The sequence below is a fragment of the Athene cunicularia genome, unplaced genomic scaffold, assembly GCF_003259725.1.
Source record: "Athene cunicularia isolate RWA unplaced genomic scaffold, athCun1 SCF_9, whole genome shotgun sequence".
Classification (NCBI taxonomy): Eukaryota; Metazoa; Chordata; class Aves; order Strigiformes; family Strigidae; genus Athene; species Athene cunicularia.
This window is the reverse complement of record NW_020799523.1, coordinates 56,379-69,184: the sequence shown is the minus strand read 5'-3', so window position 1 is coordinate 69,184 and position 12,806 is coordinate 56,379. Positions and strand designations below refer to the sequence as shown.

General features: G+C 47.7%; 2 protein-coding genes across 2 annotated transcripts in view; both read right to left on the bottom strand.

Annotated features, from left to right (window-relative positions):
* Positions 1-292: 292 nt before the first annotated feature.
* On the bottom strand, positions 293-12,414 carry AKAP8L (A-kinase anchoring protein 8 like). The gene is made up of 13 exons (XM_026867604.1): positions 12,342-12,414; positions 11,453-11,485; positions 10,146-10,386; positions 7,592-8,060; positions 7,016-7,139; positions 6,829-6,884; positions 6,272-6,308; positions 4,887-4,995; positions 4,403-4,544; positions 3,874-3,979; positions 2,843-2,973; positions 1,870-1,965; positions 293-1,431 (listed from the first exon to the last, which is right to left on the bottom strand). Exons 1-13 carry the CDS (start codon positions 12,397-12,399, stop codon positions 928-930), a joined length of 2,106 nt encoding a protein of 701 aa, XP_026723405.1. The 5' UTR covers positions 12,400-12,414; the 3' UTR covers positions 293-927.
* A 78-nt stretch (positions 12,415-12,492) lies between these two features.
* WIZ (widely interspaced zinc finger motifs) overlaps positions 12,493-12,806 on the bottom strand; it is a 47,804-nt gene continuing 47,490 nt past the window's right edge. The window contains exon 11 of the mRNA XM_026867600.1: positions 12,493-12,502. Within this exon, the coding sequence (XP_026723401.1) occupies positions 12,493-12,502 (10 nt within the window). The remainder of the gene's footprint in view (positions 12,503-12,806) is intronic.

The following is a 12,806-nucleotide window of genomic DNA, read 5'->3' as shown; positions in this document are numbered from 1 at the left end:
AGCCACCTCCCTCCGTGGCAGAAATAACCTCTGTGGTGGCACAGAAACCAATTTCCTTATTTCTCCTCATTTTGAGGAGGAGAATCCATACTCCAGGTGAAGATTAACTGATGACACCTTCAACCAAGCGTTAAGTCGGCTCCATCTGTGGTGCTGAACGAAGAGGGAAGCTGAGCTGGACTCAAATAACCAACTAAAACCACAGCAACACGGGGTTTGTAGACCCGGGTCTAAGCTTCCAACCTCTCACAAGCTTTACTGGGGCACCCAGAAATTAAGGCAGAGTCACATGGAATCTCAGGATAGTCCTTTTATCTCCACCCACCAAAACATTCACCTTTAAAATGAAAGCGTTTTACAAACAACACAACGTTGACACCACTTAGTTTCGCTCCGCGTTAAAAGGAAGAAGAAAACATCAGGGGGAATATTACAAGTCACATGGAAGTTATGCAGAACCTTAACGGCGTACGCTGCGGAAATTAAAACCCCCAGAACGGAATTTCTGCTGTTTCCAGGCAGACAGACTAAGGGGACAAACCACATCTTTGTTAAATATAGAAAAGTTTCAATTCAAGGGGAAGAGGCTTCGTTTGCCAGATTTGTGAAGTAGCACTGGTTTGCACACATGCTCAAAAGGAAATTCTCCTAGTACAAAGCCATCTAAAAAACAGAGACTGCACAAAACCTAGCTACTAAAATGAATTTTTGGTAAAAAAAAAAAAATTTCCTCTATTTTCCCAAAAAAATCACTTTACAGGTAAAGGCTTTCACTGCCTAAGTGAGTTTAGTAGAATGACAACTCAAAGATGTCCTATGAAATTCACAGATACAGTTATGGGTTTTTTTTTTTTAAAAAAAAACAAACAACCAACCAAACAACAAAATACATCAGGTCTTTTACACATCAGCTTCCCCATCCACAGTTTACTCTGCATCCTCATCCTCCTGTGCTGCAGCAGCTTCCTCACCTTCCTCCTCCTCCTCCTCCTCCACCTCCACCCCTTCGACTGCCTGTTGCTCCTCTTCCTCGGGGCGCGGTTCCTCTGTGGGGGGGGACGTTGCCTCCTCCGTGTTTTCCACAGCTGTCTCCCCCTCTGGTTGTGCTTGTGCCTCCATTTCTGTCTCTGTCCCCGTTTCTTCTTGCTCCCCCTCATTTTCACCTCCTTCTGCTCCTGGGTTCTCTTCGGGATCCTTGTTTTGCTCATCTAGATTTTCCTCCTCTGGGTTTTCTTCTTCCGGATTCTCCTCCTCTGGGTTTTCTTCTTCTGGATTTTCCTCCTCTGGGTTTTCTTCTTCTGGATTCTCCTCCTCATCCTTGTTTTCATCTGCTCCTTCTGCTGTTCCTTCCTCTACATTTCCACTGGCTCCCCCTTCTCCTTCCTCATGCTCCTCTTTTTCCTCTGGGTCATCTGTGAACGGATTCTCACCCTACAAACAAAAGACAAACATTCATCTACTGCGTGTTTCTCTCTGGCTGCTTCGAGGAATTCACACCAGCTGCACGCCAGCAAAACCCTCCCAAGAAGTTCAGAGCCACAGTTGCACCCAAAGCAGTCGAGTGAGCAGCTCCTGAAAGCAGATGCCGCTGTGAGAATTCAAATCAAGGCTAATATTACCAGCAACTGCACAACAGTCACATCTCCGGCCAAAATTCTCATCCTGTTTGCTCAGGGCCACACGTGGTGACAGATAAAAGTCATCTGCGCCGCAGAGACTTGATGACCAGCAACCAGAAATCTGATAAATTATCAAGAAAACTCCTCAAATCACCTCAGTTTGGCTAATCAGCACCCTCAGCAGCTACTACGAAATTGCTACAGCGTGGAAATGCTGCTACTGGCTTGACTCTGCTCCACAAACACCCACCTTCAGGTACCGCTCCAGTTTCTTACTGATTAGTTTGTTGTTGAGAATACTCCTCGCAACTACTAGTGACGATTTCTTGGACTGCTCCATCATAGCCTGTATGGGAGGACAAAAAAAAAACCCAAAACACACTTAGGCTTTGTCCTGAATTAAATTACAAGGTCAGTAATTAGTCAGAGCTCAGAGGTGAACAGGCTACAGGGCGCACTTCTGTATTTGGGTAGGCGACGACACAACAATATTTAAGAAATCTGCTGTTTTCTGCACATTCCCCTCGGAAAGGGGACTATCAGGCAGCCGAGGAAGAGTCGTGGGGGTGGTTTCACCCACTTCCACCAGCAGGATCATTTCCTCTTTCAGTCTCTGGGGACTGAAGCTGCAAGTCGGGGAGCAGAGGATGGTGGAGATCAAAATTCGCTGCAGGTTCTGTGGAGAGAAGGTTTTGGGGGTCTCAAGAAGATCAAAATTAAGTGCAGAAAGTGGAGGGAAGGTTTGGGGGTCACAAGAAAATCAAAATTATCTGCAGATTCTGTGGAGAGAAGGTTTTGATGGACACAAGGACACAAGATGATCAAAACTAGCTGCAGATTCTGTGGAGAGGTTTTGGGGGACACAACAACATCAAAATTAAGCGCAGACTGAAGAGAAGGTTTTGAGGACACAAGATGATCAAAATCAGCTGCAGATTCTGTGGAGGGAAGGTTTTAGGGGACAATAACATTGAAATCAGCTGCAGATTCTATGGAGAAAAGGTTCTGAGGGACACAAGAACATCAAAATTAAGTGCAAAATGTGGAGAGGAGGTTTTGGGGGACACAAGAACACCAAAATTAGCTTCAGACTGCAGAGAGAAACACTGAAGAGGACGCAGAAAAGCTCTCCCTGGTTTCAGGAAGCCCCTGAACAAAACCCACCCCGATCTGTGCTCCCGTTCGTGCCCACGAGTGCCCCGCAGCGCCCGGCCCCCCCTCACCCTGCGGTTGTGGTTGTGGTCGAGTGACTTCAAGTGTTTCTGGATGATCCCGTACTGCATCGGGATGAAGAGGTCGCAGGCAGCACAGTGAGCAGCCTCCACCTTCTTAATAAAATGCTCCATGCCAACATCTGAAAGGGAAGAGGAGCAGAGCGTCAACGGGAAAATAATCCTGGGATTTGCGCTGGCTTCGAGATTCTAGTCCAGCCTGCATTATAAACTCACTTTTAACCACGACAAACTCACTTTTAAACCTTCCACTGGAGTCAGAACAGCCTCCCAAATGTGTGCTGGTTTAGATTTGACTCCAGCCTGCATTGAATTCACTTTTAACCACCACAAATTCACTTTTAAACCTTCCACCAGCACCAAAACAGCCTCCCAGATTTGTGCTGGGTTTGAGATTTTACTCCAGTCTGCATTATAAACTCATTTTTATGAGTTCATAAAAAACCCCATTCATTATAAACTCATTTTATTCCAGCCTGTATTATAAACTCCCTTTTAACCACCACAAACTCCCTTTTAACCCTTCTACCAGCACCAAAACTGCCTCCCAGATTTGTGCTGTGTTCAAGACTTTGCTCCAGCCTGCATTAAACTTATTTTTCACCATCACAAACTCATTTGTAACCCTTACACCTGCATCAAAACAGCCTCCCGGGGAGGAGGAGAGAAGCCAAGCGTGTCGGATGCGGCCAGGTTAACGGACTACTGGTGGCCCAGATAGAAGCCCGGCCACAGGCCGACGAGTGACGCAGCTGCAGCTGCATCAGCATTGCGGGTTTGCCAGGGAAAAAAAAAAAAATTAAAAAAAAAATATCTCTTCAGCCAGCTCATTGTTCAGCGAACAGCCACAAAGCCGGGTAATAACCTCAAGTGGCTGACGTTGCACTTGAGCAGAGAGTAGGTTTTGCTCTTCAGCAACACCAGCAGTTTCCTCTCCTCCCCTTTTCGACTGTTTTTGACTGTTTTGCTATTTATAGAGGTGAGGAGGCAGCAGATGCACACACAGAGGTAGTGAATCTTACCTTGCGTAAGATCTTGGTCCCTATAAATCTGCTGAATAACCGCATTAATGTCTTCAATTGCTTTACGACGCTCTTCAGTTTTCCTAGTTTTATTAGCAACGTACTCCTGTACGAGAAAATATTTCGGATTAACTTTTTCCCCCTGCTCCTACTTTCAGGTGCATCTCTCCAGCCCATCCTAAGAGTCCTACAAATCCCACCACGCATCACCCTGCAGGTAAGTGCGGCCTTTCAGCACTTCAGTCACCCACTCTGGCCACTAAAATCCACAGTGGGCAAGTATCTTGTCTCCTACCAGTGCAACCAGTAAGACCAGTTTGAACTGTTTAAAAGAAACGGGTAGTTAAGGCAGAGCTCTGATGCTTTCACCCAACTTTAATCCACCTGCTGTAGCAGTTTCCAAGATAGTTGCTTAGAGAGGCAGTTCAGGAGCTTTACAGCATCTCCAAAATTAATAATAATAATTAATAATAATAATACAACCCCAAACTCTTAAACCCAGGAGACAGAAACAGCACCAGAGGCTCACCTGGAGAAAATCAGCTGTTTGTTGAGGCAATTTGGTTCCCACAAACTTGAAGTGTTCCTTATGGAATTTACTCTCGAGGTGACTGTTCATCTCATCATCGTAGAAGGTCCGATATTTGCATAACGAACAAACAAACTGGATCCTGTTGGGAGGAGGCAAAGAGAAACGATATTCCAACCAATCCAGTCCAACTCTTCTGCACTGGATCTGCTCTCGCGCTCTACTGAAGGGTGGCGGATTTCTGGAAGTCTCCAACCCTTTGAGCATTTATGGGATGTTTCCCAGCGTTTTTTCCCCGGTTTTATTTATTTTTTAAAGCACGGACGGCAAGAAGACTGGCAGGAGAGCAAAGCAGCTTCTACAAGGAACAGACAAAACACTGGGACAACTGGGAACAAGAGGACAGACCCCGGATGTACTACGGGTCCCAGAGAAGGAAGCAACATCACTAAAAGGAAAAATTAAATAAAAATAGAGAGGTTACCTTTCTACCATGCGATCCCGATGCCTCTTCTTTTGCCTCTCTTGAGTTTTCTTGCCCGCCTGCAATTTGCGTTTGATTTGACTGATCTCTTCTTGAATTGTTAAAGCACCTAAGTGTTTAAAGCAGGTTGGATTTCAGGGCACTACTTGAGGACACCACCTGATTAAAGAGAATTTCCCTAAACAAGTTTAGTTGTCAGCCCGATCAACCCGCACAACTTAGAGACACCGTAGAATCAAGCAGCTGCTCCCACTGGCCAACTACAAATTTCTGATTTTTTTACGACGGCGCTGTCCGCCCCAGATTTGCTTTTTTCACAAAAAGCTGCGCTGGGCCGAGCTTGGGGCAGGGGCGCAGAGGGGAGAACCACCGCAGAAAGACTCTAATGTGGTTTCCCGGCTCTTTAATTACTGTTTGTTACTGGGTTTATGAGGTTTTAGGTATTAATTAATTACAGGTTTTGATTTTTAAGTAGCACATGCTCCGATTTGTTCGAATCAAACACGATTCGCTCAAAGCAAACGCCTGGCAAAGTGCTAAAGCTTGGGTAAATGGGGCAAGTTTACACCCCTTGTTTTGGGGACAGAAGAACCACTTTCGTGTCCACCCAGACACGCGGGTACATCCAAGGATCAAATTTACACCAGCGGGCCGGGCAGCAAAGACTCCCCCGCATCTTGCCAAGAGGTTTCTTTCCAGCCCTCCTGTTTCTCTAAGCTCCCCTGGGGTATCACGGTGCTTCTCCGACCGGCCCCATCTCTCCAAACTGGGATGCTGCATCCCAAAGAACTTACCCAAAGTCAAGTTTAAGGTGCAGTGGGAAATTAAATCTGTTTCCCTAAGCCCCAGGCTAACAGCTTCACCAACCTACCTTGACCAAGGGATCCAGCTCCTCCCTAGCAGGACTTTTACAGCATTTCCTTATCCCTGAGCAGACACAAAGGATGGGATTCATCTGACTACGTGCAGACATTACAGCTGAGCTAGTCCCCTGTCCCCCCGGCAGCGGAGATCTGACAGGTCTCATCCTGAAGGAGCAAATTGGTGCCCTGGAAGGGCCCCCCCACCCCATTTCTCTCCAGTGCTCTGGCTCGGAGGCTCCCACCTCCTCCAGAGTCCCCCAGGGACACGTGCAAAAAGCCAAATGGCCCCTTCGTCGAGAAGGCGCAGAGGTTTAGCTCAGGTCACCAAGACGCAACGAACCAGAAGGGACAGCAAAGCCACAAGGCAAACGGACTCCAAGAACTGAAGGAGCCTGAATAAACTCTTTGGATTTAATTGGAAATCTCTCTTCTGGCCACATCGGGGCCCTCCACTGGAGGGGGGGGTTACGATCCCCGCAGAGCTTTGGCGCGTATATGAGTCACCACGCGCGCCAAACTCACCTTTCTCTGAATCTTTTCCTTCTTCATCTTCCCCTTCCTGGAAAAAAAAAAAAAAAAAAAAAAAAAAAAAAAAAAATTTCACCAGCCTGTGGCCTCACAAACCCTCCCCGGGCACCCGAGACGCTGCAGGGAGGAGCGAGCCGGCCGCTCCGCGCTCCCTCCGCGCAGGGAAACGCCTCCACGAGGCCCAAAGGTCCCAGATCAGCAGCACCTTCACCCCCAGCTAGAGCCAGGCAACGCGATCCCACGCTTCAGGATTCTCCACGTCGTCAGGAATCTATTTTTAGGGTTTTCCTTACTTAAAAGCTCTTTGCACAAGGGTGTCCGGCTGCGTTTTGACACCGTCCGACGTCTTGCGGTGCCGGCGGGAAGCGCCCGTAACATCCGCGCTTCCCTCGATGGAGCATCTTACATCCACGCACTCCCCCAACCCTCTGCCATCGGACTCAGTTTGGGAATAACACGGGAATCCAGGGATTTGCCCTCACCAGCTCCAGCACCTCCAACCAGAACTACAGCTTTTAATCACCACAAAGTAATTTTCAAGAATTACTTACGCATCTGGAGCCCTCTTTCTCTTCTTTTTCTCCCGATTCTCCTTCCGTTCCCTCCTCTGAAAGGACCAACACGGCATAAAGTAACCCAGCTGAACACCAATTTCACCACCGCGTTAAAACACGAGGCAAAGCACCATGGCTCTGCCCAAAATAAAGACAGGGAGGAGCTGCTCCCTCTGCTCTTTACCGTTGTCGGAGTCGGAGTTATCGGAGCCGTCGGTCTTCGCTGCCTTGCTGTCGGGTTCATCAGAGCTGTTTGTTTGCTTCCGCTTCTTTGCAGTGGGATCTTTTTTGATTTTCTTTTTCTGGGGCTGGGAAAGGACAGAAAAGTGAATCCCTGCAATACCAGCAGCTGTCCCCTGCAAAGAGCAATGTCTTATTTTAGTCGGTTTTTTTGCGATTTAAGCTTCCCGCATTAAGTTTCGGAGGCAGAGTTGATGAGGAAGGACATAATCCATCACACCTCTAACCCATAATACAGGAGATTGAGCTGTGAAGGGCTGCACTACTCTCCTACCTTCAGAAAACAAAAGTTTTTAGGATTAAAACACCCCATGTATCAACACTGCTCTGTAAGGGAGCGCAGCCGCCTCGATCCGCTTAGAAAAAAAAAAAAATGCTAGAAAGCCAGTAACACGCCGAATTAAAAATTATCACTTTCCAGAGTGTACTGGGAGCCCTTTGCTGCAGGACATGTGGGTCTGTTGGGAAATAAATCTCAATCCGAGCCGAGCGGGTGGGAAGTTACAGCACAAATACTTACTTTAAAATCCGAGTCCCACATTTTCCAGTTTCTCCTCATTCGCTGTTTCATCATTCCTCCTCCGTAACGCATGTTTCCCGAGAAACCTCGCATTCCCTGGAACATGCTGAGTTCTGGGATAATGTTGTGGGAGAAGAGGGAAGGAAGCCTGGAGGAACCGTGGGGACCGAGACCTCGCGAGCCCATCGATTGCGGAGGCTCGTTCCACTGTCCGCCCATGCGCCCGGGGTAGGAAGACGCCATGGGTCTGTTATTGCGTCCGTCTCTACCCCAGTTTTGGCCCCGTTGACCAAAGTTATCCCGGGCTCTGTTCTGATATTGATCCCGGCGGTTGCCGTAGAAATTGTCGTAGTGGCCCTCGTAGGTGTTGTCGTTGTCGTGTTCGGACTCGTTGTAGTCGTAGCCGGAGCGGTACATGTCGCGGTCGTTCATCGAGGACCTCGAGTCGTAGGATTCGTATGAGTCGTACCTGCAAGAGACACGTCAGCGAGATGCGGCTGAGGTTAAAGAAATAAAACTCAAAATTGATTTCTTTTTTGGCTTTTTAATCGGCGCTCGGCGTGGGAGCGAGCGGGACAGGACATGGACCAGAAGAACTGATGACAAAGCATCGAGGTTTCAGTTCAAGTGGGGGAGCAACCAGAGACCTTTAGGCAAGGGAAAACCCATAGAACCCCTGGAATTTCTTCCAGAATTACCGGAATATTTTAAAAGAATTTAAAAAAATAACTACACTGAGCAAAGGTTCTTTCACCTGCTGAGGCTGGAGGTGATCAGTTTGTCCCCGCTCCCAAATATCCGTTTCAAAATGAGCTTCAGGAGCAGCTGAAGTGAACCAAGATGCTCGTCCTCATAGCAAGTTCCACCTTACCCAGAAATACTTCCGGGAACAGCCAGATTTACTCCTCAGTTACTCAAGGGACACCGTGGCACAACGAAAGATCTATTCCAGCCCCGTCCTTCCTCATTCCCCATCCATTAACAAACTTTTTTCCCCAGTGGAAAGCCAACATACGCTTCACCTGTTTTAAATCCATTTTTTCCTTTTTAGGAAAAGGAATTTTAGCTTTATATTCCACAATCCTAAAATGTTTTGTAGTGGAATTTAAGGCTTTGCATGCTCGTTGGCAGGGCTTTGACTGACAAGGCAGGTGAGGAGGAAACCGAGAGTGCAAGAAAAACCTCACGATGCCGAACTAACGAGCCTCAAAGCGCAACCCCCTCGCTGCTGTGCTTCACAGCGAGGCCTTGAGAGCCCGGAGAGAAGCAGCAGCAAGGGGGAAAAGATGTTATCGTGGCCCCAAGGTCAGAAGAAAGTCACCCCGCTGACACAAGGGGAGATGGTGGGGCTACAAAATCAGGTCAGGCACCGATGGAGGAGCTGCCAGTGTCCGGTTACGCATAAGCTGGAGCAGCTGGAGGGTGAGCGGCTGCTTTTCTGCTCTGCTGTGGCCCGGAGTCAACGTTCTCCAAGTGATTTATCTTCCTCTTAGTCCGTTTCTCGTTATTTCCTGCATAGAGCAGGAAATTTTTAAGCTTTTCAATAAAGCTTGTCTCATTCCCAACCGGTGCGGCAGCACCGCAGGGGTGGAAACCCGCCGCAGGCAGGAGCGTGTCCGCGAGGAGCCGACCGCCGGTGCATGAGATCAAAGTGGAGAAGCCCAAAGCGACGTTTGAAGGGACAAGAATTGGGGGAACAATTCAGCAACCCCCCTCCAGCACGGTTAAACTGAGGGAGCAACCAAACCAAATCCATTTGATACAGCAATACGGGCTTATTTCATAGGAGAGTTACTGGCTTGGAAGCGTAGGAGCGGAGTAGAAAACAGTCACATCCCATTGATTAATATTTACTCCTGCATTTTACTTTGTCCGACCTACTTTTACTTCTTTAAAGCATTAAAAAGATGGAATAAGTAGCCACCCTGGAGAAATGCCAAGTTCTAGCTCAAAACTCACACTGCCTCTTAATAAATAAGAAATATTTGGGGAAAGAATCCTGTTTATTAGTACTTAAACATTAATAAAGATCAGGAAGGAGTTGACTGCATCATAGAGCTGAACATCTACTGTGACACTGGCTACAAAAACCTCCCTGCAGCAGCAGAAGTCAATCTATTAATCGAAAGTAGTAATTTAAACTCAAATTAAGTAAGAAATAGTACCTCGCTTTCCTTAACACTGCTCTACAAGTACATAAGTTCATGAGAATGAGGAATAAAAAGGATTCTTTATAATAATTTTACTGAAGAACTCTAAATTTTTAGCCACTGCTGAAAATACCACACTAAAAGCCCCAAATTTGGATTTTTTTATTTTTTTTTTTTTTTTTTAATTTTTTGCAAGACACAGATGAAAACTTGGTGTAAAATCCTATTTTACAGTTAGAGCAGGTGAGAGGAGGATGGCTGATGGATCCAGCTCTGGATGCTCACTTGAGTCACGACACTGGAAAAGGCAAGAACGAGACCAGCGAGGACCAAACCGAGCAGCCACGACCCTTAACGAGCAGCAGATCGTTAACGACGTCCCCTCACCTCTGCCCTGCACTCACCTGTCTCCGCCAGACCCGTAGTGTCCCCCCTGCATCGTGTCTGTATCCATGTGTGACACCATGTCCAAGCGCTGGTTCATTTTGGCGATGACGGCGTCGGCGTTGCCGCCGCCCGAACCGTCGGGGTTCATGTCAACGTCCGAATTGGCCATTTCCCAGGAGTTCGAGGTGGCCATCCCGTAGCCATAATTCCCCGAGTTATCCTGGCCGTAGCCGTAGCCATAACCGTACCCCTCGTAACCTGGAACAACAAAAAGAAAAGAGCTGGGTTATTTCCAGTGATGTGACTTTTATTTTGAATTAAGATGTCCCAAGCAATCGCCACAGGGAGTTAAAATTTAAAAAAAAAAAGCGCTCAAAATTTCTATTTAAGTCACCTATAAACTCTAACCTATTGAGCTCACAAAGATTTAAGGGAACAATTTCCTCATGTATGTCCCACAAAACAGCCACAGCCTAGAGCTTCCTCCATCCAACCCGCACTGGAGAGGAATAACCAAGGCAGAGCCTCCATAAAAACCCCTTTTGGGTTAACCCAGAGATACCAAAGAACCATTTTAAGCTTTTTTTTTCTTTGCTGAATACAAAGACAGATGAACGCAGCTAGGCCACACTTTCACCAAGACCTATGTAAGCTGCTTCAGAACCCCTTAAAAGCAAAGGGAGGACACTAGAGCGTGTTCTCATCCTCTTCAAAGACAGGACAGCCAAGCCCAGAAAGCAAAACCACCTTCAGCCCAGTATTTCCCATGTGGTTTGTATCAGAGAGCGACAGAAGAGCTTCTCCTCTCATTAAAGAAGCCAAAACTGTTACAAACAGGGAAAAAAACCCACCACAGGAATAACACACGAAGCCAATTGAAAGTCCACTGAGGCTTAAAATTTGGGTTTTTCCTTCCCCAGCCCTTTTATTTGGCTGCTGGCACATGCAGAGATGGAATTTGTATTTCTGCTGCCTTCTCAAGCCTCGATTTACATCATTGCCTGACTTCAGACAAGTGTTCCAAGTAGCAGAAAGGGTATTTCTGGGGGTAAAACAACCCCCAAAAACTAAACATCCTGCCTAGAACAGTTTTCCCGTGCAATCAGTTTCAGCAACAAAGTTTTCCATTGGCTTCAAGATGAATTTTTAAAATAAAAAAGAAAACTGTTGCACAGGCGGAGCAGTGAGAGGCTGCACGGGGTCTGGTGCCGCCGTTGTTCGTCATCGACCTCAGCACAACTCCCTCAGGCTCAGGAAATGGATCTGAAGGGGATGGGAATAAACCAACCTGCCAGAAAATTACTCTAGATTCTACCATACTTGCCTCTGTTCGTCCCAGAGTTCCAGTCTCCATAACCTAGAAAAGAGCAAAAAGCAATTAGAGACGATTTCATTGTTATCGTGGTGCTCACGGTCAAAGCGATTCTCGTTACCCGACATCAACACGGAGCAACACCCCCAATAATCCGTGAGTCTTGCAGCAAATATCAAAGAAATCAGACCTTAAGATCGCCCCAGCAACGAGACGGCCCCACAAAAGCAACAGCTTTTGCTCGTCTTACACAAAAAAAACAGGTTTTAATTTTTTGCTGAGCTCCCAGTAACTATTTCCACGACTATTGTGGGAGCAGAGGTGAAGCGTTTGGGAAAGCGAGTGGGGTCTTGCACGGAATAAACTGCGCTCTAACACCTCAAGAGAGGGGACTGGGACACATCGTGGAAGTTTTAATCCCATCGTCCACCAACCTGCAGCCTTCCTGGGACTGACATTCAGACGCCCTTTGAGGCAAAACGTATCTCAACGGCATCGCTGCACTTTGCCCTTGCAGAAAACCGGCTGGAAGATGGAGATAGCGGGGTGGAACGACACCGCGCCGAGGAGCCCCAGGTGGGACACCCACATCCCACGCTCCCCACTGGAGAAATCGTTACCCCGACGTTAATTTTCAAAGTAATTACAGCCTCATTAACCAGCGTATGTATGCGCACGTCTGCCCTTCCTATCAATCTCCACACAAACTATGGGAAAGAGATGTTATCTTGCAGGTTCTTCGTGCGATTTCCCCCTTAACTAAAAACTCTTCGGAGAAAAACGCTAGTTTATTAATTATTTTTTTTTCTTTCCCCACTCCATCATCACCATTACAGCCTGAACCACTTGCAGCCAAAACAGCTGACACTGAATATAGCGGCAAATCACCTCCTACACCCACCACGCTCCACAGGTGAGCCGAGATGCCGCTCCAGGAGGCGGCAAAGGAATAAAAACATCAAGATTAAAAGGAGCAAAAAAGGCAAAATTGCCACTAAATTAGGCAAGGAAGAGTTACAGCTGTAACCTGAGCGAGGATGAGGAATTCCTCTTTAGCTGCCACTGCCAGACAGAAATCAGAGGAAACCTAATTAAGCTTGATTAAAAATTAAATCAATTTTCTTACAGAAATAGAGCGTGGCTCGCTGCCTTTTCCCTCACCACCCGCACCGGGGCTGGAAGCCCCGCCCGCGGCCTGAGTGTGCCCGGGGAGCACCGGGCCGGGGTCCCGGGGGTGGGAACCGGAGGGGCCGAGGACACAGGGTGGTTCGGAGGCGCCGGGCCGGAGGCAGAGTCACCTCTGACACGGAGACGGGGCGAGGCCGGGCGGCGGGAGCGCCGGTCACCCCTCAGGGGGCGGCCCGGC